At 44.9% G+C, this 25,976-nt stretch overlaps 1 protein-coding gene and 1 pseudogene across 2 annotated transcripts in view; one reads left to right on the plus strand and one right to left on the minus strand.

Annotated features, from left to right (window-relative positions):
* Window positions 1–25,976, plus strand: part of LOC141112051 (ovochymase-2-like) — a 202,047-nt gene that overhangs the window by 70,521 nt on the left and 105,550 nt on the right. For both annotated transcript variants that reach the window (XR_012236517.1, XM_073604441.1), the window contains exons 7-11: window positions 8,774–8,925; window positions 13,887–14,082; window positions 20,682–20,708; window positions 20,790–20,880; window positions 22,057–22,190. Coding sequence is in view for 1 of the 2 variants with exons in the window: in XM_073604441.1 (XP_073460542.1) it covers window positions 8,774–8,925; window positions 13,887–14,082; window positions 20,682–20,708; window positions 20,790–20,880; window positions 22,057–22,190 (600 nt within the window). In the remaining variant the exon portion in view is untranslated. The remainder of the gene's footprint in view (window positions 1–8,773; window positions 8,926–13,886; window positions 14,083–20,681; window positions 20,709–20,789; window positions 20,881–22,056; window positions 22,191–25,976) is intronic.
* LOC141113052 (U2 spliceosomal RNA) lies at window positions 15,982–16,102 on the minus strand (annotated as a pseudogene).

Genomic DNA, 25,976 nt, shown 5'->3' on the forward strand with positions numbered 1-25,976 from the left:
TAGCCAATGAAATGAATGAATGCACAAGCACTTGACACCTGTTTTCTGCAAAAATGCTGCTGCCAGGAGAGTTTGCAAATTGCCCTGTGTGCTAACTAGTAGCGCTTTATGGATAACGCCCGCACGGCCCCAGTGTGAAAGGGGTCTATATATAAGGAAACTTACAGTACCTGTCCAGGTATCCAGCGCTGTCCTCACCCAAACCAGTTCTTCACAGGGTTATTGACATTCCCGACACAAACATTTTTTTTTTCTTAAAAATGGGAGCGGGCACCCCCCAAAAATACTTTTTGTCCAAAGGTGTTAGAGGAGGGGGGAGGAGGCAGAAAAGTCAAATTTCCCCCTTTTGGGTGAAGGTCTGTTTTAACCACTTCAGCTTCGGAAAGGTTTTACCCCCTCCATGACCAGGCCATTTTTTGTTTTTCGGCACTACGCTACTGTAACTGACAATTGCGTGGTCATGCAATGCTGTACCCAAACGAAATGTATATAATTTTTTTCACACAAATAGAGCTTTCTTTTGGTGGTATTTGATCTCTGGGTTTTTTATTATATAAACAAAAAAGACTGACAATTTTGAAAAAATATATATATCTTTTTACTTTCTGCTATAAAACATTGCCCATAAAAAATCAATTAATCTATTCTCTTCATACTTTGTGGTCAAAATTTATTCTGCTACATGTTTTTGGTAAAAAATCCCAATAAGTGTATATTGATTGGTTTGTGTAAAAGTTGCAGCGTCTACAAACTGTTGTATATACAGTTAGGTCAATATACAGTGGGGACGGAAAGTATTCAGACCCCCTTACATTTTTCACTCTTTGTTATATTGCAGCCATTTGATAAAATCATTTAAGTTCATTTTTTCCTCATTAATGTACACACAGCACCCCATATTGACAGAAAAACACAGGATTGTTGACATTTTTGCAGATTTATTAAAAACTGAAATGTCACATAGTCCTAAGTATTCAGACCCTTTGCTCAGTATATAGTAGAAGGACCCTTTTGATCTAATACAGCCATGAGTCTTTTTGGGAAAGATGCAACAAGTTTTTCACACCTGGATTTGGGGATCCTCTGTCATTCCTCCTTACAGATCCTCTCCAGTTCTGTCAGGTTGGATGGTAAACATTGGTGGACAGCCATTTTTAGGTCTCTCCAGAGATGCTCAATTGGGTTTAAGTCAGGGCTCTAGCTGGGCCATTCAAGAACAGTCACGGAGTTGTTGTGAAGCCACTCCTTCGTTATTTTAGCTGTGTGCTTAGGGCCATTGTCTTGTTGGAAGGTAAACCTCCGGCCCAGTCTGAGGTCCTGAGCACTCTGGAGAAGGTTTTCGTCCAGGATATCCCTGTACTTGGCCGCATTCATCTTTCCCTCGATTGCAACCAGTCGTCCTGTCCCTGCAGCTGAAAAACACCCCCACAGCATGATGCTGCCACCACCATGCTTCACTGTTGGGACTGTATTGGACAGGTGATGAGCAGTGCCTGGTTTTCTCCACACATACCGCTTAGAATTAAGGCCAAAAAGTTCTATCTTGGTCTCATCAGACCAGAGAATCTTATTTCTCACCATCTTGGAGTCCTTCAGGTGTTTTTTACCAAACTCCAATGCGGCTTTGATGTGTCTTGCACTGAGGAGAGGCTTCCGTCTGGCCACTCTGCCATAAAGCCCCGACTGGTGGAGGGCTGCAGTTATGGTTGACTTTCTACAACTTTCTCCAATCTCCCGACTGCATCTCTGGAGCTCAGCCACAGTGATCTTTGGGTTCTTCTTTAGCTCTCTCACCAAGGCTCCTCTCCCCGATAGTTCAGTTTGGCTGGACGGCCAGCTCTAGGAAGGGTTCTGGTCGGCCCAAACCTCTTCCATTTAAGGATTATGGAGGCCACTGTGCTCTTAGGAACCTTAAGTGCAGCAGACATTTTTTTGTAACCTTGGCCAGATCTGTGCCTTGCCACAATTCTGCCTCTGAGCTCTTCAGGCAGTTCCTTTGACCTCATGATTCTCATTTGCTCTGACATGCACTGTGAGCTGTAAGGTCTTATATAGACACGTGTGTGGCTTTTCCAATCAAGTCCAATCAGCATAATCAAACACAGCTGGACTCAAATGAAGGTGTAGAACCATCTCAAGGATGATCAGAAGAAATGGACAGCACCTGAGTTAAATATATGAGTGTCACAGCAAAGGGTCTGAAGACTTATGACCATGTGATATTTCAGTTTTTCTTCTGTAATAAATCTGCAAAAATGTCAACAATTCTGTGTTTTTCTGTCAATATGGGGTGCTGTGTGTACATTAATGAGGAAAAAATGAACTGAAATGATTTTAGCAAATGGCTGCAATATAACAAAGAGTGAAAAATTTAAGGGGGTCTGAATACTTTCTGTCCCCACTGTATATTTATACACAGGCACAATTTTCATACTTTTGTTGGTGGTACCTCTGCGTTGTGCTCGGCACTATGACTAGAAGAGGTGGTTCAAATGCTGCAAAGACCCAAAGGGCACAAAGGGGTCACCCTCAGGTCCTAAGGACCCTCCCTCTGCAACACCATTCCGTACTAAGGAGGCTGGTCAGAGTGAGCCATCAGGGTCATCAGGGGCTGCAATTGCTTCCGACACTTCAGCCCCTGTCTATATAACTGAGCAGGTTTTCTCCTCAGCAATGAGTGGCTTAGAGGAAAGATTAGTGGCTTTAATCACATCTTCACTGAGTGGAAGAAAACGCATTAGGTCCCCTTCTACCAACCAGGATCCCCAAACGGAGGATCTGTGGGAGGGGGAAGATGAATCCCCCTCAGGGGACCGTGAACAGGCTGATGATTCCTCTTCTGAGGAATCAAGTGGGGAAGGATCTTCTTCAGCTTCACATGCTGAGAAGTTGCTGCCACATTTGCTTACTAAAATGGTCCCCTCCACATTTAAGCTACCTTTAACGGAGTCGGTTGAAGAGCCCACTTCCTGTTTGGGTTCACTAAAGCCTCCTCAAACCTTGCGTGCCTTTCCTGTCTGTCCATTACTAGAAAAGCTTATGTGTTCTGAGTGGGATCACCCAGATAAGCACTTTTTCCCTCCTAAAAAGTTTTCAACACTTTATCCTAGGGAGGAAGATGTGGAGTATACCAGCAATTGACGCTGCTATATCCTCTGTGAATAAAAGTTTGACTTGTCCAGTTGACAATGCGCAAATGCTTAGGGATCCAACTGATTAAAAAAAATTGGAATTCCTGTTAAAAACATTTTTTTCATGGCAGGTTCAGTGGCTCAACCTGCAGGGGCGGCAATTGGGGTATTTCAGTCCTTCAGAGACCAGTTGAAACAGGTGCTCGAGGTTTTCCCTGAACAGCAGGCCCAGGAATTAGACTCCATTCACACAGGGGCAACTTTGGATCCGACTTCAGGTCGCCTCAAGTCGCACTGCATGAAAAAATGTAAGTTAATGGATCCGTCTTAATGCACACTACTGCAGTCGCTCCGACTTCACAAAAGGTTCCTGTACTACTGCAATCTGACTTCTAGGCGACTTGTACCCATTGATTTCAATGGAAGTCACCTCCAAGTCAGATCCCCATTCATAATGAGGCAACTTTACAGGAAAAAGAAAAGAATTTACCCAGGAGGAGTGACCGCGATATGCCAGCGCCGAGCTGGCTCGCTCATCAGGAAAGGAAAAATGTGTTTTTTCCTTTCCCGATGAGCGGCAAGCAATACTGATGTGTTTGGTATGAATCATGAGGGGGAAGTCCACGCCAAATTTTAAATAAAAAACCGGCATGGGTTCCCCTCCAAGAGCATACCAGGACCTTAGGTCTGGTATGGATTTTAAGGGGAACCCCCTATGTCGAAAAAACGGTGTGGGGATCCCCCCAAAATCCATACCAGACCCTTAGCCGAGCACGCAGCCCGGCCTGTCAGGAAAGGGGGTGGGGACGAGCGAGCATCCCCCCTCCTGAACCGTACCAGATCGCATTCCTTCAACATTGGGGGGTGGGTGCTTTGGGGAAGGGGGGCGCCCTGCGGCCCCCCCACCCCAAAGCACCTTGTACCCATGTTGATGAGGAAAAGGGCCTCTTCCCGACAACCCTGGCCATTGCTTGTCAGGGTTTGCGGGCGGGGGGCTTATCGGAATCTGGGAGCCCCCTTTAATAAGGGGGCCCCTAGATCCTGGTCCCCCACCCTATGTGAATGAGAATGGGGTACATCGTACCCCTACCCATTCACCCGGGGGGAAAAGAAGTGTCAATAAAAAAACACACTACACACGTTTTTAAAGTCATTTATTAGGCAGCTCCGGGGGTCTTCTTCCGACTTCGGGGGTTTCTTCCGACTTCTCCGCTCTCTCCGGCCTCTTCTCCCGGTGTCCGGTTCTTCTCCCACTCTCCGGTTCTTCTGCCGGGCTCCTCCGATATCTTCTGCTCTTTTGCCGCTCTTTTGCTAGCGGTGGCCTGGTCTTCTACGTCTTCTTCCCTCTTCGCTTCTTCCGATGTTGACACGATGCTCTCTCCCGCTGTAATGCCATGTACACGGTGTGCAATGACTTATATAGGCATTGGGCTTTGGGGTGGGGGGGCCGCAGGGTCTGTCAAGCGTCTGTCCAAGGGAAATGGTCCAGAACCGAAAAGACCTTGCCCATCAACATTCTAGAGATTCGGGCAGCACGTCTAGCCCTAAAGGCCTGGACATTCACGTTGCAGAATTCTCCTGTCTGGATTCAATCTGACAATGCCACAGCAGTGGCTTATATCAATCACAAAGGGGGCACCAGAAGTCAGGCAGCCCAGGCAGAGGTAAACCATATCCTAACTTGGGCAGAAGAACATGTGCCGTGCATTTCGCCAATCTTCATTCCAGGGGTAGAGAACTGGCAGGTAGACTACCTAAGTCGCCAGCAATTGTTCCTGGGGGAATGGTCCCTTCACCCCGACATCTTCCTGGCTATATGCCAACGATGGGGGATCCTGGATGTAGATATGTTTGCATCCAGGTTGAACAACAAAGTCGACAACTTTGTGTCAAGAACAAGGGATCCACTTGCATGTGGAACAGATGCGTTGGTGACTCTGTGGGATCAGTTCTCACTGACTTATGCGTTCCCTCCTATTCTGCTGCTACCTCAACTTCTTCGCAGGATCAAGCGGGAAAGGAAGTCGGTATTTCTTGTGGCCCCAGCGTGGCCCAGAAGAGCTTGGTATGCAGAATTAGTAAGATGGCGGTAGGAAACACATGGACTCTACCACCACGTCCAGACCTGCTATCACAGGGACCAGTGTTCCATCCTACTTTACAAACGCTAAATTTAACGGTTTGACTATTGAAACCCACATTCTAAGGAATCGTGGGCTTTCAGTCTCAGTGATACCTACCTTGATTAATGCAAGGAAGCCAGCTTCCAGAGTCATTTATTATAGAGTCTGGAAGGCATATGTTTGTTGGTGTGAATCCAGGGGTTGGCATCCTAGGAAGTATGTCATAGGTAGAATTCTTGCCTTTCTGCAAATGGGGCTAGAGATGAAGCTGGCCTTGAGTAATATCAAGGGCCAGGTCTCGGCCTTATCAGTGTTTCGACGTCTGCTGGCTTCGCATTCTTTGATCCAAAGCTTTATACAGGGGGTAACGTGGCTTAATCCTCCGGTTAAAGCACCCCTGAACCCTTGGGACTTGAATTTAGTTCTGTCGTCATTACAGAAACAGCCTTTTGAGCCGATACGACATGTTCCTTTGGTCCATTTCTTCTGCAAGAAGGGTATCAGAGCTGGCGGCTCTTTCTTGTAAATAGCCATATTTAATCATTCACAAGGATAGAGTAGTATTGCGTCCTCATCCTAGCTTTCTGCCAAAGGTGGTTTCAGGTTTTCACCTAAACCAGGATATTGTCTTCATTTATTCCAGAACCCTGTTCTAAGGAAGAAAAGTCACTACACTCTTTGGATGTAGTGAGAGTGGTCAAGATCTATTTGAAGGAGACTGCTCAGATTCGGAAAACAGATGTTTTGTTTGTGTTGCCGGAAGGTCCTAGGAAAGGTCAGGCAGCATCGAAATCCACTATTGCCAAATGGATTTGCCAGGTAATTATTCAAGCTTATGGCTTGAAGAGGAAGGTTCCACCCTTTCAGGTCAAAGCACACTCCACCAGGGCTGTTAGTGCTTCGTGGGCAGTGCATCACCAAGCCTCCATGGCTCAAATCTCCAAGGCCGCCACCTGGTCTTCAGTCCATACATTTACCAGATTCTATCAGGTGGATGTAAGAAGGCATGAGGATATCGCCTTTGGGCGTAGTGTGCTTCAGGCAGCAGTATAGGTCCTCAGGTCTGATTGCACCCTACTTTTGTTTGTGTCCCCTCCCCTCAGGTGGCATTGCTCTGGGACATCCCATACAGTTATTACTATGGCTCTGTGTCCTGTGATGTACGATAAAGAAAATAGGATTTTTATAACAGCTTACCTGTAAAATCCTTTTCTTGGAGTACATCACGGGACACAGAGGTCCCCCCCCTCTTTCTGGTTACACGTGTATTGCTTTGCTACAAAACTGAGGTACTCCCGGTAAGGGGAGGGGTTATATGGGCAATTGAACTTCCTGTTTAGGGCGTGCCAGTGTCCATCATCTAAAGGTGCTATATAACCCATACAGTTATTATTGTGGCTCTGTGTCCTGTGATATACTCCAAGAAAAGGATTTTACAGGTAAGTTGTTATAAAAATCCTATTATAACGTGGCTGCCTCAAGAATTATAAAAAAGTTTGGAATTTGTGGACAGACTCGGATTCTACGGTTGACGATCAGACCTCAGTAGATCAATCTAGTTAAACTTCCTGAAGATATACAGGTACATGGTTTTACATGGAGCTGGGATAACCTGAGCTGTGTGTGTTTATATGTTTAGAGCTTAGTGATATTTGGTTAGTTGGTAAATTAAGTCATGAGTTGTAGCTTGTTAGGCACATGGCTATGTGCACCAGTTAGCCGGGGTGTGCCCCAGTGGCTCTGTTTTTTGTCTCTATAACTCATAAACTTTTCAATAAAAAGAATAATAAAAAAATTGTGAGAAAAAGAGTAGAAACTTCTAAAAAAGAAGGCATTTGCTTGTCTCACTTCCATCACAGATCCAAAAAATAGGAGTCCTTTCCCTCCTTTTAGGACAGTGGTTGGAGCCATGTAATTCACTCCTTTATGCCCATGTGGCCAAAGGTACCCTATATTGTCAAATGTATTGAGACACCAGCCTTTACACACACATGAACTTTAATGGCGTCTTAGTCCGTAGGGTTTAATATTGAGTTGCCCCCCCCTCCCCCTTTGCAGCTTTTTGGACCTTGCTTTGTGCACTGGTGTGCAGTCATGTTGGAACAGGAAGGGGCCGTCCCCAAACTGTTCCACAAGTTGGGAGCATGAAATTATCCAAAATGTCTTGGTATGCTGACACCTTAAGTGTTCCCTTCACTGGAACTAAGGGGCTAAGCCAAACCCCTAAAAAACAACCCCACACCATAATCCACCCTCCACCAAATGATTTAGACCAGTGCACAAAGCAAAGTCCATAAAGAACTAAATTAGCGAGTTTGGGGGGGAGGAACTTAAACTGGCCTGCACAGAGTCCTGACCTCAACCCGATGAAACACCTTTGGGATGAAGTAGAGCGGAGACTGTGAGCAGGGCAAACGGGGCATCTGCCCAGGGCCCTGCCATTGTTGGGGTCCCAAAGCAGCTGCCTCTGGAGCCCGCGCTGCCCGGTGTGCTGTAACCTCTAGCATCCAGTTAATGAGCAGTAATGGTATGCTGTAACCTCTGGCAACCAATCGTAATTGTTGATTGTGATTTGAGTCTAGCTGCTATTTATTGTATGTCTCAAAGCGGGGGGGGTTTGATTGAAGCTTGGGGGGGGGGGGGGGGCAAAGAAATTGTTTGCCCAGGGTCCAATCAATATTAAAGAAGTCCCTGACTGTGAGCCATGCCTTCTCGTCCAAAATCAGCGCCTGAAATCACAAATGCACTTCTGGAAGAATGGTCAAACATTTCCATAGACACAATCCTAGACCTTGTGGACAGCCTTCCCAGAAGAGTTGAAGCTGTTATAGCTGCAAAGGGTGGGCCAACGTAATACTGAACCCTACGGACTAAGACTGGGATGCCATTAAAGTTCCCAATACGTTTGACAATATAGTGTACAACCTTAACTGCTGGTTTATAGTACAGATGCCACTTAACATTATAGAGTCATTTATTCCAAATTGCATATTGCTGTTTCAGGCTAGCTGGCCATCATCGGTGCACTGAGTGCAGTGTAAGGACACCTGGATTCTATGGGGTGGGGTTTACTAATCAAGACAATGTAACAACACAGACATCTTATAGATATGTGAGCTAAAAGAAATAAAAGGCCTACCATGCAATTAATGAGAAACACAGCAGAGCTCTCTTAAATTGTTCTATAATGTTAAGCTGTAAATGTAAAACAATGTTTCAAGATATATTTGGCCACAGTAGCATAAAGGAATGATTTGCATGGCTCCACCCACTATCCTAAAATGAGGGATTAACCTCTTATTTTTTTTTGTCTTCCAGTGCCCAGAAATCCATTTTATCTTTGATGTGAACCTCCCAATTCTCAGAAGTGTTGCTCCAATTCATGACAGCAGGGTTTAAATGGCCACCCTTGTACAGCTGCAATATTTGACAACCCAAGCCACGCGTAGTTTCCCTTTTAATCCCAGGCAGTTGAATGGAGATATGTTATGCTTCTTTATTTTCTGTCTCATCTTGCAGATGGTCCAGTAGCTACTGTTTTACAGAAGGTGACACTGCCAATTGTTGAACATCAGACTTGTATGCGCGTGATGCAGACTTTGGGCCCACGTGCGACATTTCAAACTGCAGTATGCGCTGGATTTCCAGAGGGAGGAAAAGACGCATGCCAGGTTTTTGTTTTTCCTATTTTGCTAATCACTCACACATCTTACACTGGCCAGTCCCAGAATCAGCTATGACATTATCAGCACCATCAGAATTGTTAGAGGTCTTCATTTAAGATTGGAGGAAAATTGTACTATTAACAACTAGAATCTGACTGCAGGACTCTTGTTTGTACAGACAATTCCAACACTTTCCTCAAGTAGAGATGAGCTTGGTTACCTTCCAAAATCATTCTAATCCAAACCAATGGCATGGACTAAACATAGTCATGTGTCCATTTAAGGTACAGTGTCACTAGCATCCCAACTGTTGGTTTACATGTGCTGCTGGGTGAGGAATGATCTGGCCTACAGCTACTGTAAAAGTGCGATTTTATAGGAGAAGTATAGCCAAAGCTATTTTGGGTACACTTTTCCTATGAATCACACAAGTGCGGTTTGTTCTGCACTTCTGTGACCTATTTTCTGCTGACAGCGGCTAAAGCCTGCTGTCAGCTGACGTCACAGAGCTGGCCCAGGCTTTGGAAAGATCCAGACTTTACAGTTGGGATCCACTCAGATGCCTGGACCGGCAGCTGGCTCAGCCTCTCAGCGAACTGTTGGGAGACTGAGACAGCTGTTCCCACCCCCTGCACAGCCCAGCGCCTCAGTGAGTACTGGAGGGGCAGAGCAACGAGCCGGTGACTGACAGTCACCAGCCCTCTGCACACAGAAGATCGATAGCTGAGTGATTAGCGGTGTTTGATCGCTCCATTCTCAGTCTGGAGCCAGTGGGGGACTGATGAAGCATTGAACCAGTGCTGCATCCACCTAGCTGAGGATAATTTAGTTTTTTTCATGAATCCCCCAAAAAAATTGAATAATGAGGAGTTCAGGATACCTGAGCTCTCATCTATTCTCTAGCTTTAATGCAAGCACACAATAGTGGAAGCAATTCTGTCCCACAACTAAACAGGAGCAGTAAGCAGATTGTGCAACAGATTTACTACTTGCTAGTAGGGATAGGCCGTACAGACCCCTGTTCAGTTCGCACCAGGACTTTCGAACACAGCGAAAGTTCGGACCCGAAAAACGTACCCCATTAAAGTCAATGGGACCCGAACTTCAAAAATCTAAAGTGCCCATTTTTAAGGCTTATATGTAAGTAATTGGGCATACAATTGTTGTAGGGGTCTGGGTCCTGCCCTGGGGGACATGTACCAATAACAAAAAAGTTTGTGAAAAACTTCATTTTTAAATGAGCATTATTTTTTTTTTTTTTTTTTTAAAGTGAAAGCATAAAAATGAAAAATTCCTCAAAAATATAGTGCCTGGGAGGTCCCCTTAGTCTACTTGAAAAGTGGCATGTCTAGTACCACGTCTAGAATCTTCTGTAGCAATAATTGCTTTTATAAAGGCAAAATAAATGACATTTTCCCTGCAAGCTGCCTTTATTTTGCTCAGCAACAGCTGGGGAGCCAGTGTTTATGATGAGGCCACAATGTAGTACACTGGGAACAAGATTAGAGATTTTTTTGGATATATTCTGGTGTTACTTTGACTTTGGATAGAAGAACCGGGTGCAGAAAAATTGTTTTTTGGGTGTCGGTGGCGCTTTCCCACCGTAACCTTCTAGAGGTACTCTTGATGAAAGCAAGAATTGGCCTTGCTGTAAAAAAAATTGTAATGATATGCACCTCTCAAATAGATGCAGAAAAATTACTCTTTGGGTGTCGGTGGCACCTTCCCACCGTAACCCTAAGAGGTGCTCTTGATCTTGATTGTATGACCGCCTGAATTGGCTACAGACTCTTCTGGCAAGCTTTAGCACATCTTGCAACCCTGCGTACGTATTTAGGAAACACTGCACCACCAAATTGAGGACATGTGCCAGGCATGGCATATGTGTCAACTTTCCCTGTCTAAGGGCGGACAGGAGGTTTTAGCCATTATCGCATACCACCATTCCTGGCTCCAGCTGGCGTGGTGTAAACCACCTCTGGGCCTGTCCCTGCAGAGCTGCAAGAATCTCTGCTCCGGTATGGTTCCCGTCCCCTAAACACACCAGCTGAAGCACTGCATAGCACCTTCTAGCCTGACTCATGGAATAGCTCTTTGAACGCTTAGGGGGTACCTGATGTTAATAGGACAATTCTGCAGAGGAGGGCATGGAGGAGGAGGAGGGGTAGAGCTCACAGGTCTGGCATCATCCCCACCAGCTGTATAAAGACATGAGGGCATAACAAGCTGCAGCACCGAGCCCTGTCCTGCATCCTTTCGAGTTGCAAGCAGTGTTACCCAGTGTGCTGTTAACAAAATATATCATCCCTGCCCAAGCTTGCTGGATCACGTGTCAGCAGTAAGGTGGATTTTACGGCTGACTGCCTTGCCCAACGATGCCAGAACGTTCCCTTCCACGTGATGGTAGAGAGATGGAACGGCCTTATATGAAAAGTGGTAGCGACTGGGAACCTGCTAATGTGGTACAGCGCATTGTTTGAATTCACGGAAGGGGGCAGAATCCACCAAGCTGAAAGGTAGAAGTTGGAGAGAGTTGGCTTTTAGGTGCTCTTCCCAACGGGCTGAGTGGTTGGACGTTAAATGCTTTGTTAAGCATGTGGTACCCAAATGGCTGGTGTTTTTGCCACATTTGATGTGCCTGAGACACAGTTTGCAGATAGCAATAGTGCGATCTGCTGCAGATGTGCGGAAAAAGGCCCAGACAGCTGAGCTTTGGGGAGTGGGCAGAGAGATAACAGCTGCAGAATGATGGAATAGGGTGGCTGCTCTCTACTCTTTCCATTTGTCAGCCTCCTTGGGGTTGTGCGCCTCACCTACAGTTTCCTCCTATGCTCTATCTGACACCCAAGTCGCATCAGTGACCTCCTCCTCATCATCATCATCATCATCATCTCCTTCATCTTCATCATCATTACCACTAGGGAAAACTTGGCAATATGCTGCGGCTGTGGGAACATGAATGCCAATTTGTCTACCAGTGTTCTCCCCTCTCTCTAGGCTCATATTCCTGTCATCCTCAACATTAACATCTGAATCCAGTAATGGCTGGGCATCATCAAGAAGCAAGTTGCTGACGCTGTGGTTTAAATAACTCAGCTGACTCCTCCATGGCTGATGTTGAGGCTATGGCAGGAATAGATGTGGACAAGGAGGCAGGTTTATCCTCTCTGGCAACTGCAGGGGACTGCACACTTGTCTGCTTGCATGACAGAGGATGAGGAGGATGAGGAAGGTTTAGTAAGCCGGTCCACCACCTCCTCTGCATGCTGTGGCTGGATAGCATGAAAAAAATCACTAAACAGAGGAAATGATGCCCTGCCTGAGGACTGACCACCACTTCCACCTTTGCCTGTGGACACATTTGTTGCTGGCCCCCTTACAGTGCCAAGGGAACATTTGCCTCTCCTTGTTGTCCTCCCAGACATTATTGGGAGGGAGGAGGCGGTGCTTATAATCAAATGCAAAGAAGTGGAAATCTATACATAGATGTACTTTAATCAATGTAAAGTGATGTTTGGGGCACTTTAATTTGAGTACTCACACTACACAGACACACAACACGGATACACTATAATATACTGCAATATAATGCGCCAAACGTACAGTGACACACAGAACTATATGGCAATAAACTTGCAGTAACGCACACAGAACTATATGGCGTTAAACTGGCAGCAACGCAAAAAAAACTATATGGAGTTAGACTGGCAGTAACGCACAAAAAACGATATGGCGTTAAACAGGCAGTAACACACACAGAAGTAAATAGCATTAAACTGGCAGTAACGCACACAGAAGTAAATGCCATTAAACTGGCAGTAACGCAAGCAAATAGACGGTGTTCAACCATCACTACACTGACGCTATCTGAACTGTCCCTACTCTAGCAATACACTAATGTAAAGATTACTGACACAGTCTCACTACACTGAAACTGTCTGAGCTGTCCCTACTCTACACTTATGTTATGTATGAATGACACCGTCTAACTACACTACAGTGAAACTATCTGAGCTGTCCCTACTCTAGCTGCACACTATGCAAAGCTGAATGATGGTCCTCCTCACTACACTCACACTATCCCTAGACTGACACTAAACTATAATTCTACACTGACAATTTAAGCAAAACAGCACAGTATAGCACACTAACTAATAGCACTGAACAGAGCTCTGTTCTATCTCTCTCCACACTGAAATCACACTGAAAATGGATGCCATTGAAAGAATACTTTTATACTGTGGTGCGGGAATGAGCCATGATTGGATAAAGTCATGATGACAGTGGCCAATCATGACTCAGACACTGCTATGTGCCCTGATTGGCTGAAGCTTTCACTGCTTCAGCCAATCAGGGCTTGCAATGCACTGTTCATTGCCGCAATGCACTGTGGTCGGTTCGGGGAGCCGAAAAAACGGTCGAACGACCCGTTTGTTCGGATGTTCTTCGAACGTCCGAACAAGAAAGTTCGGCCCGAACTTATGCTCGGGCCGAACCGTTCGCCCATCCCTACTTGCTAGCTCAGTGGTAAAAGTGTTTGTAGTGGGTCCAAACTAGTCCAAACCGTGGTTTTAAGGCTTTCCAGGCCACTTTTATTCTACAAACTTAAATTTCAACAGAAAGATGGTTGCCCACGCAAGGGATTTTCACCTTCAGAAACAGGTAACAGAAAAATGCTGAGTCACCTGGTTCTCTCTCCAGGTATTGAAGGCATAATTTGCTATTTGGCTGCAGGGCAGGATGCAAAAGACTCAGACTGGTGTATAGCACTATGGAAGATCCCACCAAACATCACCTCAACATCTAGCAGATATTTTGACAGTCAAATGTTTGCAAGCCTTTATCTTAAGTGTATTATTCAGATACGAGTCTAATTTCAAACAAGGCATATACAGTAGATCAAGCCAAACAGGTATTGACAAATAGTTACAGTATTTTTATGTTATTTTTTTTATTCTTTTTTTAAGGGTGACTCTGGGGGGCCGTTCCTCTGCCCTCGAAGTCATGGAAGGTGGGTTCTGGTTGGTGTTACTTCATGGGGCATGGGATGTGCACGCAAATGGTCCAACAATATGATGCAGCTCGCAGAGAAGAGAGGGTCACCAGGGATCTTCACGGATGTTCAAAAAATGCTTGAATGGCTAAGTCTAAACCTCAGCCAAGGTACTTGCCATAACATTTTTTGTATGCCTTTACCTGAGAATTTGCCTATCTTTGCATGTGAATATTTAAAATTTACCATGAGCAGGCACGCAAGCAGGTGAAGACCTAGAGCAGTGATTCTCAACCTTTTTTCAGTTCAGGCACTCTTTAAAATTATAGACCATCTCAAGGCACCCTTCAAAATTCTGGACAGTCTCAAGACGCCCCATTCTAAAATGTAAAAAACGATTCTAATGGTTTTACATAATGCAGCAACGTCCACACGTAGGACACCCATCGCTAGAGGTAGTTTATTCTTCCAAAGCAAATACACTTTTGCACACTGGTACTGACTTGTATTCTTTTGTTTCTCTTCTCCCTCAATTTCTCTCCATCAGTCAGATAATTTTTAGGATGCCAGTGTCTAGAAAGTCATAATGGTGCATAATGAAACCTGTGGCTTTGTGTAACTAAAAGACAGGCTCCATCCACCTGCTGGCTTGTTTACAATTTTTGCACAATTTTAGGCATTTTGCCAAGGCACCCCTGAAGAAACCTGGAGGCACCCTGGTTGAAAAAGGCTGACCTAGAAGTGGCTGCAAGATGTTAGTGTAATTTGATCCTCTAATATTCATCTCTGTTCTGTTACACAGTAACTTAATAAGTCAGAATGAGGTCACTCCCCTTTCCCTACCTTTAGACCCCTTTCACACCGAGCCGGCCTGGGTGTCAGCGGTAAAGTGACGCTATTTTTAGCAGCACTTTACCGTTGTTTTAGCGGCGATATTTGGCCGCTGGTGTAGCGGTTTTACTCCCCGCTAGCGGCTGAAAAGGGGTTAAATCCGCCCGCAAAACGCCGCCGGTATCGCAGCGCTGCCTCATTGATTTCAATGGGGAGCAGCGGTGGAGGAGCGGTGAGTTCACAGCTCCTTCACCGCTCCAAAGAAGCTGCTGGCAGGACTTTTTCTGATGCCCTGCCAGTGCACCGCTCCTTTGTGAAACCCCTCGGGCTTTCACACTGGAGTGCATGGAGCAGCTGTTTTAGGGCTATTTGCAGGCACTATTTTTAACGCTATAGCGCCTGCAAAATGCTTCAGTGTGAAAGGGGTGTTAATTCATAAGGCTTTGTATGAAGTATCAATTAGAGAGAGACTGTCCACAAGTGAGCATCTACATATTTTTATTTTTTTTTTGTGAACATACAAAAAGTGTGTCTATTAGGCCCCTCATGAAGAGGAAAGACCCTTCCCTGAACCCCAGGACATAAGGCTCCTGACAGGGATAGGGCACACTCCGGTCCACACAGTCAAAAGGCCCAGTGGAACCCGCACCTTATGGTCAGCCAAAGCCAACAAACAATTACCAGGTGTGGGGCTTTCCTAAAGAGATACCCTCCCCAAGGCAGGGGAAGAAGGAACCCGATAGCCACACATCCTCCCTCTAGACTTTTGGGTAGGCCCAAGGTCCCAAACCTTCTATCCTGGGTGAAAGGAAAATGCAAATATAAGTGGACAGTGACACACATTGGGAGAAAAATAATGAATGTACAAAATAAAAAAGTGTCAGTGCAAGTGCATTGGCTAGGCTTTGCAACAAAAATTGCCCCAATCTTGGCCAAAATGCCTAGCACCATGATGCATTGTGCAGAAAAAAGCAAGAGATGTTGTTGCCTAGTGTAGTTTCACACAATGTGATCCAGAACCCATAGAGCTACTCCGGCATCCCCGGGGGGGGGGGGGGGGGTGCTTGGCACCGTGGGGGGCCCTCTGCCTTCTCAGCCTATGACCAGACAAGGCAGCACAGTCAAATATTCCTGCCATAGCCCCAGTGGTTCTTCCACTAGGGAATTGCTCTTGTGAGTGATTTACCCCAGTTTCTGTTCCTCACAGAAGGATCTTTTGGGACCCCCATCATATAAGCAGGGGGTACTATACAGCCAGCCATGCCGGCCTGAGGACCGGAATGACGGTGAAGCACCTGTACATGACACTAATAAGAACACATACTACACTTGATCTTAGCCTAAAGGCCAAGAAGGAGAAACCTCATAACACTTAAAACCAGTGCCACTGAAGCACCCTGCATTAAAGTGTATCTATAACTAAAACAAGCCTACATGCAAAAACCAACCTGTTACCAGCTTAGAGTGAGCTCCGTATACTCGTATGAAGATTTTACTAGATGGCACCTGTGTATAAAATCATTGTTTATGTCTGGGCGGAAAAAAAGCATATTCAGTACATCTCTGCAATACATTCATATTTCCCAATGCTTTGTTTCCTTAAGAGCCTGTGTTGACCAGCTTTTGGTCCCATGCAAGTCTAAAGGATTGCAAAAAATGCTTGAAACAGGTTAGAAGGAGGTCAACTGCAGGTAAAATGCACCTGTCATTAAATTCTAAATGATCTCAGAAGCCTCTCAAACTACTGTCATCGCTACAGACGTAAAAATTCTGCAAGTTCTCAAAAATATCTGAGGATCCTTCCAAAAATCCAGTGAGCTCCTTACTTGCTTTTTTTGGGGATTTCTGAAATCACAAGAAGTGATGTTAGCCCAGCCTGAGTTTTTCCCTGCTGGACTACAGAACCCCTTCCCTTCCCCCTTATGTAATGGAGATGAGAAAAGGGAGAGAAGTTCTGTAGACCAACAGGGAAGAACTCAGGCAGTGTTGGCAATACTGCTTAGGATGTCAGTGCAGCAGAGACACTATGTAGTCAGCTTACTGGATTTTCTGGCAGATCATTGGGTGTTTTTCTTTACTTGCTGCACTCTATAAAGCAACACTATACAGTAAATGTGCATTTTTAACCCTTTCATGACTAAGCCTATTTTTGAAATTTGGTGTTTACAAGTTAAAATCCGTATTTTTTGCTAGAAAATTACTTAGAGTTCCCAAATATTATATATATATTTTTAGCAGAGAATCTAGAGAATAAAATGGCGATTGTTGCAATATTTTTTATCACACGGTATTTGTGCAGCAGTGTTTTAAACGCAAATTTTTGGAAAAGTGACACTTTCATGAATTTTAAAAAATCCAAACAGTAAAGTTACCCCAATTTTTTTGTATAATGTGAAAGATGATGTTACGCCGAGTAAATAGATACCAAACATGTCACCCTTTATAATTGCACGCACTCGTGGACCTTTGAATTTCTATAGGCGATGCTTTAAAAAAATTTTACGGTTACCAGGTTTGAGCTACAGAGGAGGTCTAGGGCTAGAATTATTGCTCTCGCTCTGACGATCGTGGCGATACCTCACATGTGTGGTTTGAACACCGTTTACATATGCGGGCGCGACCTCCTTATGCGTTTTCTTCGCTGCGCGAGCTCGCGGGGGCAGGGGCACTTTAAAAAAAAATTTATTTTTTTTTTACTTTATAAATTGTGTTTAAAAATTTTTTTTTTTTTTTTTTTACTTTTATTGCTGTCAAGAGGAATGTAAACATCCCTTGTGACAGTAATAGGTGGTGGCAGGTACTCTTTATGGAGGGATGGGGGGTCTAAAAGACCCCCCATCCCTCCTTTACACTTCAAAGTATTCAGATCGCCGAAAACGGCGATTCTGAATACTGTGTACTTTTTTAAATTCGGCGCCATTGGCAGCCAAGTAAACGGGAAGTGACGTCATGACGTCGCTTCCGCGTTTACAACGAGAAGGCTGCTCACAGCTTCGTTCCAGTCCGCCCCCAGTCGCCGAAGGCAGCCTAATGGACACCGGGCCTCCCGATCGCACGGGAGGCCCGGCAACAGCGGCGGGAGGCGGCGGGAGGGGGGAGATGTCCCCTCCCGCTCCTCCGGTATAACAACCGAGCGGGTAGCCGATCGCCCGCTGTAAACAACGGTATCGGGATGATGCCTGCAGCTGCAGGCATCATCCCGGTATAACCCCGGAAAGCCGAGTACGCATATCTGCGTACGGTCGGCGGGAAGGGGATAATAAAGATGTACTTACACTTTTTTTCCCCAGACATTCAGTCTGCCACATGAGATTTGCAGGTGTGCTGTGGGAGTTTTAATATATATTTAAAATTGCTAGCGATTTGAAACCTTGAACATATTGAAAAATTAAATGGTAAATCAATGTCACAAAAGTTAAAAAAAGTAACATATATAAAAACGCAATCTCTGTCAGTTTGTCATTCATTGGTTCCTTTCGTAAGACTTGTGCGAGATCTCGGGAGAACTCGATCGGTCTAATTAAATTATAATATTAGAGACCGTTCCATTTGTTTGTGCAGGCACATCCTTCACATTAAATTTAAAATTAAATATACAGTATCTCACAAGAGTGAGTACACCCCTCACATTTTTGTAAATATTTTATTATATCTTTTCATGTGACAACACTGAAGAAATGACACTTTGCTACAATGTAAAGTAGTGAATGTACAGCTTATATAACAGGGTAAATTTGCTGTCCCCTCAAAATAACTCAACACACCATTAATGTCTAAACCGCTGGCAACAAAAATGAGTATACCCCTAAGTGAAAATGTCCAAATTGGGCCCAATTAGCCATTTTCTCTCCCTGCTGTCATGTGACTCGTTAGTGCTACAAGGTCTCATGTGTGAATGGGGAGCAGGTGTGTTAAATTTGGTGTTATCGCTCTCACTCTCTCATACTGGTCACTGGAAGTTCAACATGACACCTCATGGCAAAGAACTCTGAGGATCTGAAAAAAAGAATTGTTGCTCTACATAAAAATGGCCTAGGCTATAAAAAGATTACCAAGACCCTGAAACTGAGCTGCAGCCAAGACCATACAGCGGTTTAACAGGACAGATTCCACACAGAACAGGCCTCTCCATGGTTGACCAAAGGAGCTGAGTGCACGTGCTCAGCGTCATATCCAGAGGTTGTCTTTGGGAAATATATATATATGAGTGCTGCCAGCATTGCTGCAGAGGTTAAAGGGGTGGGGGGGTCAGCCTGTCAGTGCTCAGACCATACGCCGCACACTGCATCAAATTGGTCTGCATGGCTGTCGTCCCAGAAGGAAGCCTCTTCTAAAGATGATGCACAAGAAAGCCTGCAAACAGTTTGCTGAAGACAAGCAGACTAAGGACATGGATTACTGGAAACAGGGCTTTTTTTCATAAAAGAATAGGCGCAGGAACTGCCCCCTTCAGTCACTTCTTATCTCCACGCCCTACCCACCTCCGAGCACCACCCCCTACCCACCTCCCAGTACCGCCCCATTTAGAGAATACAGAACCAAGTATAATTTTGTGGTGATAAGTAATTTGTATGGAATTTAATAACAATAAGAAAAGCAGTAAAGTAAATCCCCCACAGCCAGCAGCAATAGACCCCCCCCCCAGCAACAATAGATTTCCCCAGCAACAATAGATCCCAACAGCAATAGACCCCCGCAGCAACAACAGATTTCCCAGCAGCCAGCCCAGCATTAATAGTCTCTTCTCCAGCTGCCAGCAACAATAGACCGATTTTTTTCCTCAACAGTAGAACCCTTCCAGCAAGAATTGACCCCCCAGCAACATAAGCCCAACCAGCAACAATAGATCACCATCTAGCAACAATTGACTACCACACAAAAATAGATGCCCTCCAGCAACAATAGATCCCCACAGCAGCCAGCAACAAATGACCCCCCTCAGCAGTAGATCTCTTCCAGCAACAATTAACCCCCCAGCAACAAAAGCCCCCCCCAAGTAACAATAGATCCCCCACCAGAAACAATAATAGACCTCCCCAGCAAAAATAGACCGCCATGCAAAAATAAACCTCCTCCAGGTACAATAGATCCTATCAGCACCCCTTGTCTTTTACATACATTCGGTGCTGGAGATGCGGGTACTGCATTCCCCCATGTTCCCGCTGAAAAAAAGCCCTGACTTGAACCATGTTCTGTGGTCTGATGAGACCAGGATAAACTTATTTGGTTCAGATGGTGTCAAGCGTGTGTGGCGGCAACCTGGTGAGGAGCACAAAGACAAGTGTGTCTTGCCTACAGTCAAGCATGGTGGTGGGAGTTTCATGGTCTGGGGCTGCATGAGTGCTGCCGGCACTGGAGAGCTACAGTTCATTGAGGGAACCATGAATGCCAACATGTACTGTGACATACTGAAGCAGACCATTATCCCCTCCCTTTGGAGACTGGGCCGCAGGGCAGTAGTCCAACATAACGACCCCAAACACATCTCCAAGACAACCGCTGCCTTGCTAAAGAAGCTGAGGGTAAAGGTGATGGCCTGGCCAAGCATGTCTCCAGACCTAAACGCTATTGAGCATCTGTGGGGCATCCTCAAAGAGGAAGGTGGAGGAGCGCAAGGTCTCTAACATCCACCAGATCCGTGATGTCGTCATGGAGGAGTGGAAGAGGACTCCAGTGGCAACCTGTGAAGCTCTGGTGAACTCCATGCCCAAGAGGGTTAAGGCAGTGCTGGAAAATGATGATGGCCACACCAATTATTGACACTTTGGGCCCAATTTGGACATTTTCATCACAATTCCATGTGTCTGTAAACTTACTCTGATAGGGGATTTTACAGTGCAGAAACCTTCTATCTCTTGCTGTTAGCGCTCTTACTTTACTTTCATGGCCAAGCGCAACATTCTTTTATAACTCTTTTTTTTTTCTGCCATTTAACTAGAAAGTTCAAACTCAAGTACAGCTCTAGGTAAGTACATACTGCAATTGAATTGCTTAACAACATCTCCAGCAATGTGATTGACTGAGTCTTCTATCCTGTCACCCACAGCAAACTGCGGTGCGAAAGACCAGCTCCTGAAGGGAACTAACGGAACTTTAAAACTACCCAAACCCCCCAGTAAATATTATTCAAATAATGAGTAAGTAAATTTTTCCTAATTAAAGAGAAATTGTTAGAAAATAATATTCTAGGAAGATACTCAGATAATTAGTTTTATAGAACAGTTTAAATGAAATACTACAGTAGCTTTTCATTCCATGAAGTGGGGAAAAAAGGGGTATTTCAAGGGAAAGGAGGGGAGACAAGGAAGCAAAGGGAAAGAAAATGAAAGAGGGAGAAAGGGCCAGGGTGGATTTGATTTAAATCATGATTTAAATCACTAGTAAAAAGGCTTGATTTAAATTAACTCCATTTAAATCATAATTTTTAAAGAGCAAGTGTCATTTCTGTCCCACAGCAGCTTCTCCTCTGACCCACTGTTGACTCAGGACCGTCCCATTCACTTTAATGGGATGGCTGGTGATGCAGCAGGGGCAAAACAAGGTGAGTGACGTGGCGGCAGCAGGTGAGTGGATGCCCACTAACAGGCGCTGCCATGAAGGATCTGAAATGATAGGTGCTCTTTAAATTCCTAAAACCAATCATAGAGGGTGCAACTTACTTTTCGGTAACCACGGGTTGTCGGAAAGAAAATCGCTCAATTACCCTATCGACAAAGCCAGTGTTGATGGGGAATCCCTTACGCGGAGCTATTGTGTTCTCCCGGTGGGGGAGCGGGAAGCTGTCCTGATTGGGAGAACACATAGTGATTACTGCTAGCCACTGAACTAATCACATGAAAAAGCCAACATGCTGGTTGTACCCAAAGCGATTAATGGACTTGGGTACAATCAGCCTGCCCATAGACTGTTTGAATCTCGGCCATTCCCTGCTGAATTAGCTAAGATTCAAATCCTCTATGGCTGGCTTTAAGAGTACGTTTCCTTACTCCTTTCCCCCAAACCCCTGAGCTGAGGTAGCCCAGCTCCTCCACCAACACTCTATAGTTTCTGATACTATCCATCGACTGGCTGAAAGAAGTATATCGGATCCTACTGAGCAGGCATGGACTTTGGGTGAAGAAGCCAGTGAGAAGGACTCACTGGCTGTGGTTGGCATTGGTAGTAAGAACTTACTAGGTAGGAATAGAGCTTTTGGAGGGGAGGATGAGCTACCTCAGCTCACAGGAATAGGGGCAAATGTGAAAGGAAACTTTTATCAGACGTTTCCGTAACTTTTATTGTGTCTGTGTTCTGACCACTGCTTTTCATCCTAGGAAGTGTACATGGACAATATTGGTTCCTGAAACAAAGCACATTTTGCTCACTTTTGATCGTTTTGATGTGGAATTTGATTACGCTTGTGACATGGATTATCTGGCTGTCTATTTTGAAAAAGGATATTTAGTTGGTGAGTATTATCTGGTATGTTTCCAACCAGTGATTAGAAATATAAAATGTCAAAAGTAACATTTTTCAGAAGGGCAGATGTGGCTTTGTAGCACATTTCTTATTTCTAATAGAGAACACTTCAAACATTCTGTAAAAGTGCACATCTTCAGGAAAGCATGTCATATTCCTCAATCACTGTTACTTTAGAGCAGCCTTTTTCAACCAGGCTGCCTTGAGGTTTCTTCAGGGGTGCCTTGGCAAAAATGCCTAAAAATTGCCCAAAAATTGTATACAAGCCAACGTGTGGATGAAGGCTACCTTTTAGTGACACAAAGCTACAGATTTTCATTGTGCACCATTACAACCTTCTCGCTGCCAGCATCCTAACGACTTATGCCATCATCAGTTGATAAGGAGGATGTCAGTTGCCTGCATAGCATCCTTGTTTGACCCTCCCCCTGCCCCTCTCCATCAGCACTGGGGTCACATTAGCTAAGTGATGGAGAAAAACTGAGGGACAAGAGAAACATTGGAATACGAGTACGTACCAGTTTATAAAAGTGTATTTGCGTTGGAAGAATAAATCGCTTCTAATTTTTGATGTCCTACTTTGACTTCAGGATGTCGCTGCATTATGTAAAACTATTAGACTAGTTATTACATTTTAGAATGGGGAGCCTCGAGATTGTCCATAATTTTTAAAGGGTGCCTTGACTAAAAAAAAAGGTTGAGAAACACTGCTGTAGAGTAACTAATGCACTATGCATGTTGTTCCATTCACACCTATAATCCATCCATTGGACAATCTTCACCATCTTGTAAAGGTCAGTCACTCATTTAATAACTGCTGCTGCAAAGAAGTTCACCTTTAAAAAAAAAAAAAAAAAACACTTTGCTGAATAGCGTAATATGCCTGCTCTGCTCTATACTTCATTACCCCATGTTCGTTTGTGCTAGATCAGTGTTTCCCAACCTTTTTTTAGTTACAGCACCCTTTAAAAGTATGCAAAATCTCCAGGCAACCCAGTCTAAAATCGGGCCACATCATAGTCCTACCTATTACATCTGGAGTCCCCCCTTTCATCATCCCCTCTTCCACATCAGAGTCATCAGTCCCCTCTGACTGTGGCAGCATGTGAATGTGGAGGGTGTCAGACTTCCAACCCCTTCTGATCGCTAGGGAAGCTCTGTATACTTGCTGCTCTTGATTAGTGTTATGAATTTCCATGATGCTGGTAGCTGGCACACCTATACTATGGAAAGCGTGGTGCTGAACAAAAATACAGGATGTAGCGTGGCACCCCTGAGAAGCCCAGATGGCACTCAAGGGTGCTGCTGCACCCCTGATGAGAAGCGCTGTGCTAGATTACTGAATCTAAACAAAGTCACTGTTTCCCAATAGGGATGAGCGAATGGTTCGGCCCGAGCATAAGTTTGGGCCGAACTTTCATTGTCCGGTCGTTCGGCGAACATCCGAACAAACGGGTCGTTTGACCGTTTGTTCGGCCCCCCAAACCGACCACAATGCATTGCGGCACTGAACAGTGCATTGTAAGCCCTGATTGGCTGAAGCAGTGAAAGCTTCAGCCAATCAGGGCACAGAGCACTGTCAGAGTCATGATTGGACACTGTCATCATGACTTTATCCAATTATGGCTCATTCCTGCCCCACAGTATAAAAGTATTCTTTCAATGGCAGCCATTTTCAGTGTGATTTCAGCGTGGAGAGAGATAGAACAGAGCTCTGTTCAGTGCTATTAGTTAGTGTGCTATACTGTGCTGTTTTGCTTAAATTGTCAGTGTAGAATTATAGTTTAGTGTCAGTCTAGGGATAGTGTGAGTGTAGTGAGGAGGACCATCGTTCAGCTTTTCATAGTGTGCATCTAGGGTAGGGACAGCTCAGATAGTTTCACTGTAGTGTAGTGAGACTGTGTCATTCATACATACATTAGTGTAGAATAGGGACAGCTCAGATAGTTTGTGTAGTGACGGTTAAACTATTTGATTGCGTTACTGCCAGTTTAACATCATTTACTTCTGTGTGCGTTACTGCCAGTTTAACACCATAATAGGATTTTTTAAATACAGCTTACTTGTAAAATCCTTTTCTTGGGAATACATCACGGGGCACAGAGACTTTGATAATTACTTGGTGGGTTAGATAGTCTGGCACTAATTTGACACTGGCAACCCTAATTACAAGACGAGTTTCTCCCCTATATAACCCCTCCCATATGGAGAGTAGTTTTGTAGCAAAACGATAAGTATAATCCCGAAGAGGGGCGGGAGCTCTGTGTCCCGTGATGTATTCCAAAGAAAAGGATTTTACAGGTAAGCTGTATTTAAAAAATTATATTTTCTTGTTCATACATCACGGGACACAGAGGCTCTGATAATTACTTAGTGGGATGTCCCATAGCAATGCCCAAATTGAGGGGAGGGAGACACAGATCAGAAAAATACATTGACTGCCAATGGACAAGAGGATCTATACTGCTGCCTGCAGTACACTGCGCCCGAAAGAGGCATCCTCATGCCCTCTTACATCCACCTGATAGAATCTAGTGAATGTATGGACTGAAGACCAAGTTGCAGCCTTGCAGATCTGAGCCATGGAGGCCCGGTGATGCACTGTCCATGAAACACTAACTGCTCTAGTTGAGTGCGCTTTAACCTGAAAAGGAGGAATCTTCTTCTTTACACCATAAGCCTGAACAATAACCTGTCGATCCATCTAGAGATAATGGATTTCGACGCTGCCTGGCCCTTTTTGGGGCCTTTTGGCAGAATAAATAGACAATTAGTCTTTCGTATCTGTGCCGTTGCCTGCAGATAGATTCTGACTGCTCTTACAACATCTAAAGAGTGTAACAACTTCTCCATGGACGTTGGACGGTAGGACCACATCTTGATTCAGATTGAATCCTGAAACCACTTTATGCAGAAAAGTTGGGTGAGGACGCAACACCACCCTGTCTTTGTGAATAATCAAATATGGCTCTTTACAAGAAAGAACTGCTAACTCCAATACCCTTCTAGCCGAGGGTAAAGCTACCAGAAAAAACAACTTCTTTGGCAAAAGAACTGAAGAAGCATGGTGCAATGGTTCAAAAGGTGTTCCTGTAAAACAGACAAAACCAAATTTAAATCCCATGGGCACAAAGGAGGCTTAACCGGCGGATTCAAGTGTAGTGGCCCCTGAACAAAGGCCTGGACCAGGGAATGAGAGGCTAGCGGTTTTTGAAAGAATACCGACAAGGCCGAGATCTGGCCCTTGATAGTGCTCATGGCCAGCTTCATTTCTACGCCTAATTGAAGAAGGGCAAGAATCCTGCTAATGGCATACTTTCTAGGATGCCACCCCCCGGATTCACACCAGGAAACATATGCCTTCCAGATTCTGTGGTAAATGAGCCTGGAAGCCGGCTTACTAGCATTAACTAGAGTGGACAGGACTGGCCCCGAGAGGCCACGACCCTTCAGAATGTGGGTCTCAACCGCCAAACCATCAAATTCAGACTTCGTAAGGCAGGATGAAATATTGGACACTGTGAGAGTAGATCTGGGCATAGCAGGAGAACTGAAGGTCTTCCTTCTGCCATCTTTATGATCTCTGCATACCAAGGTCGCCTGAGCCAAGCCGGAGCCACCAGAATTACCGGCTTTCCTTCCCTTTTGACTCTCTGAAGGAATCGTGGGAGAAGCGGAACTGGAGGGAATCAGAAAATACTGATCCCATGGAATCGTTAAGGCATCTGACCCTTGTGTTAGCGAATCCTTTGTTCTTGACACAAAGTTGTCTAGT

Source organism: Aquarana catesbeiana, linkage group LG11 (genome assembly GCF_042186555.1).
Source record: "Aquarana catesbeiana isolate 2022-GZ linkage group LG11, ASM4218655v1, whole genome shotgun sequence".
In the NCBI taxonomy this organism is placed as follows: Eukaryota; Metazoa; Chordata; class Amphibia; order Anura; family Ranidae; genus Aquarana; species Aquarana catesbeiana.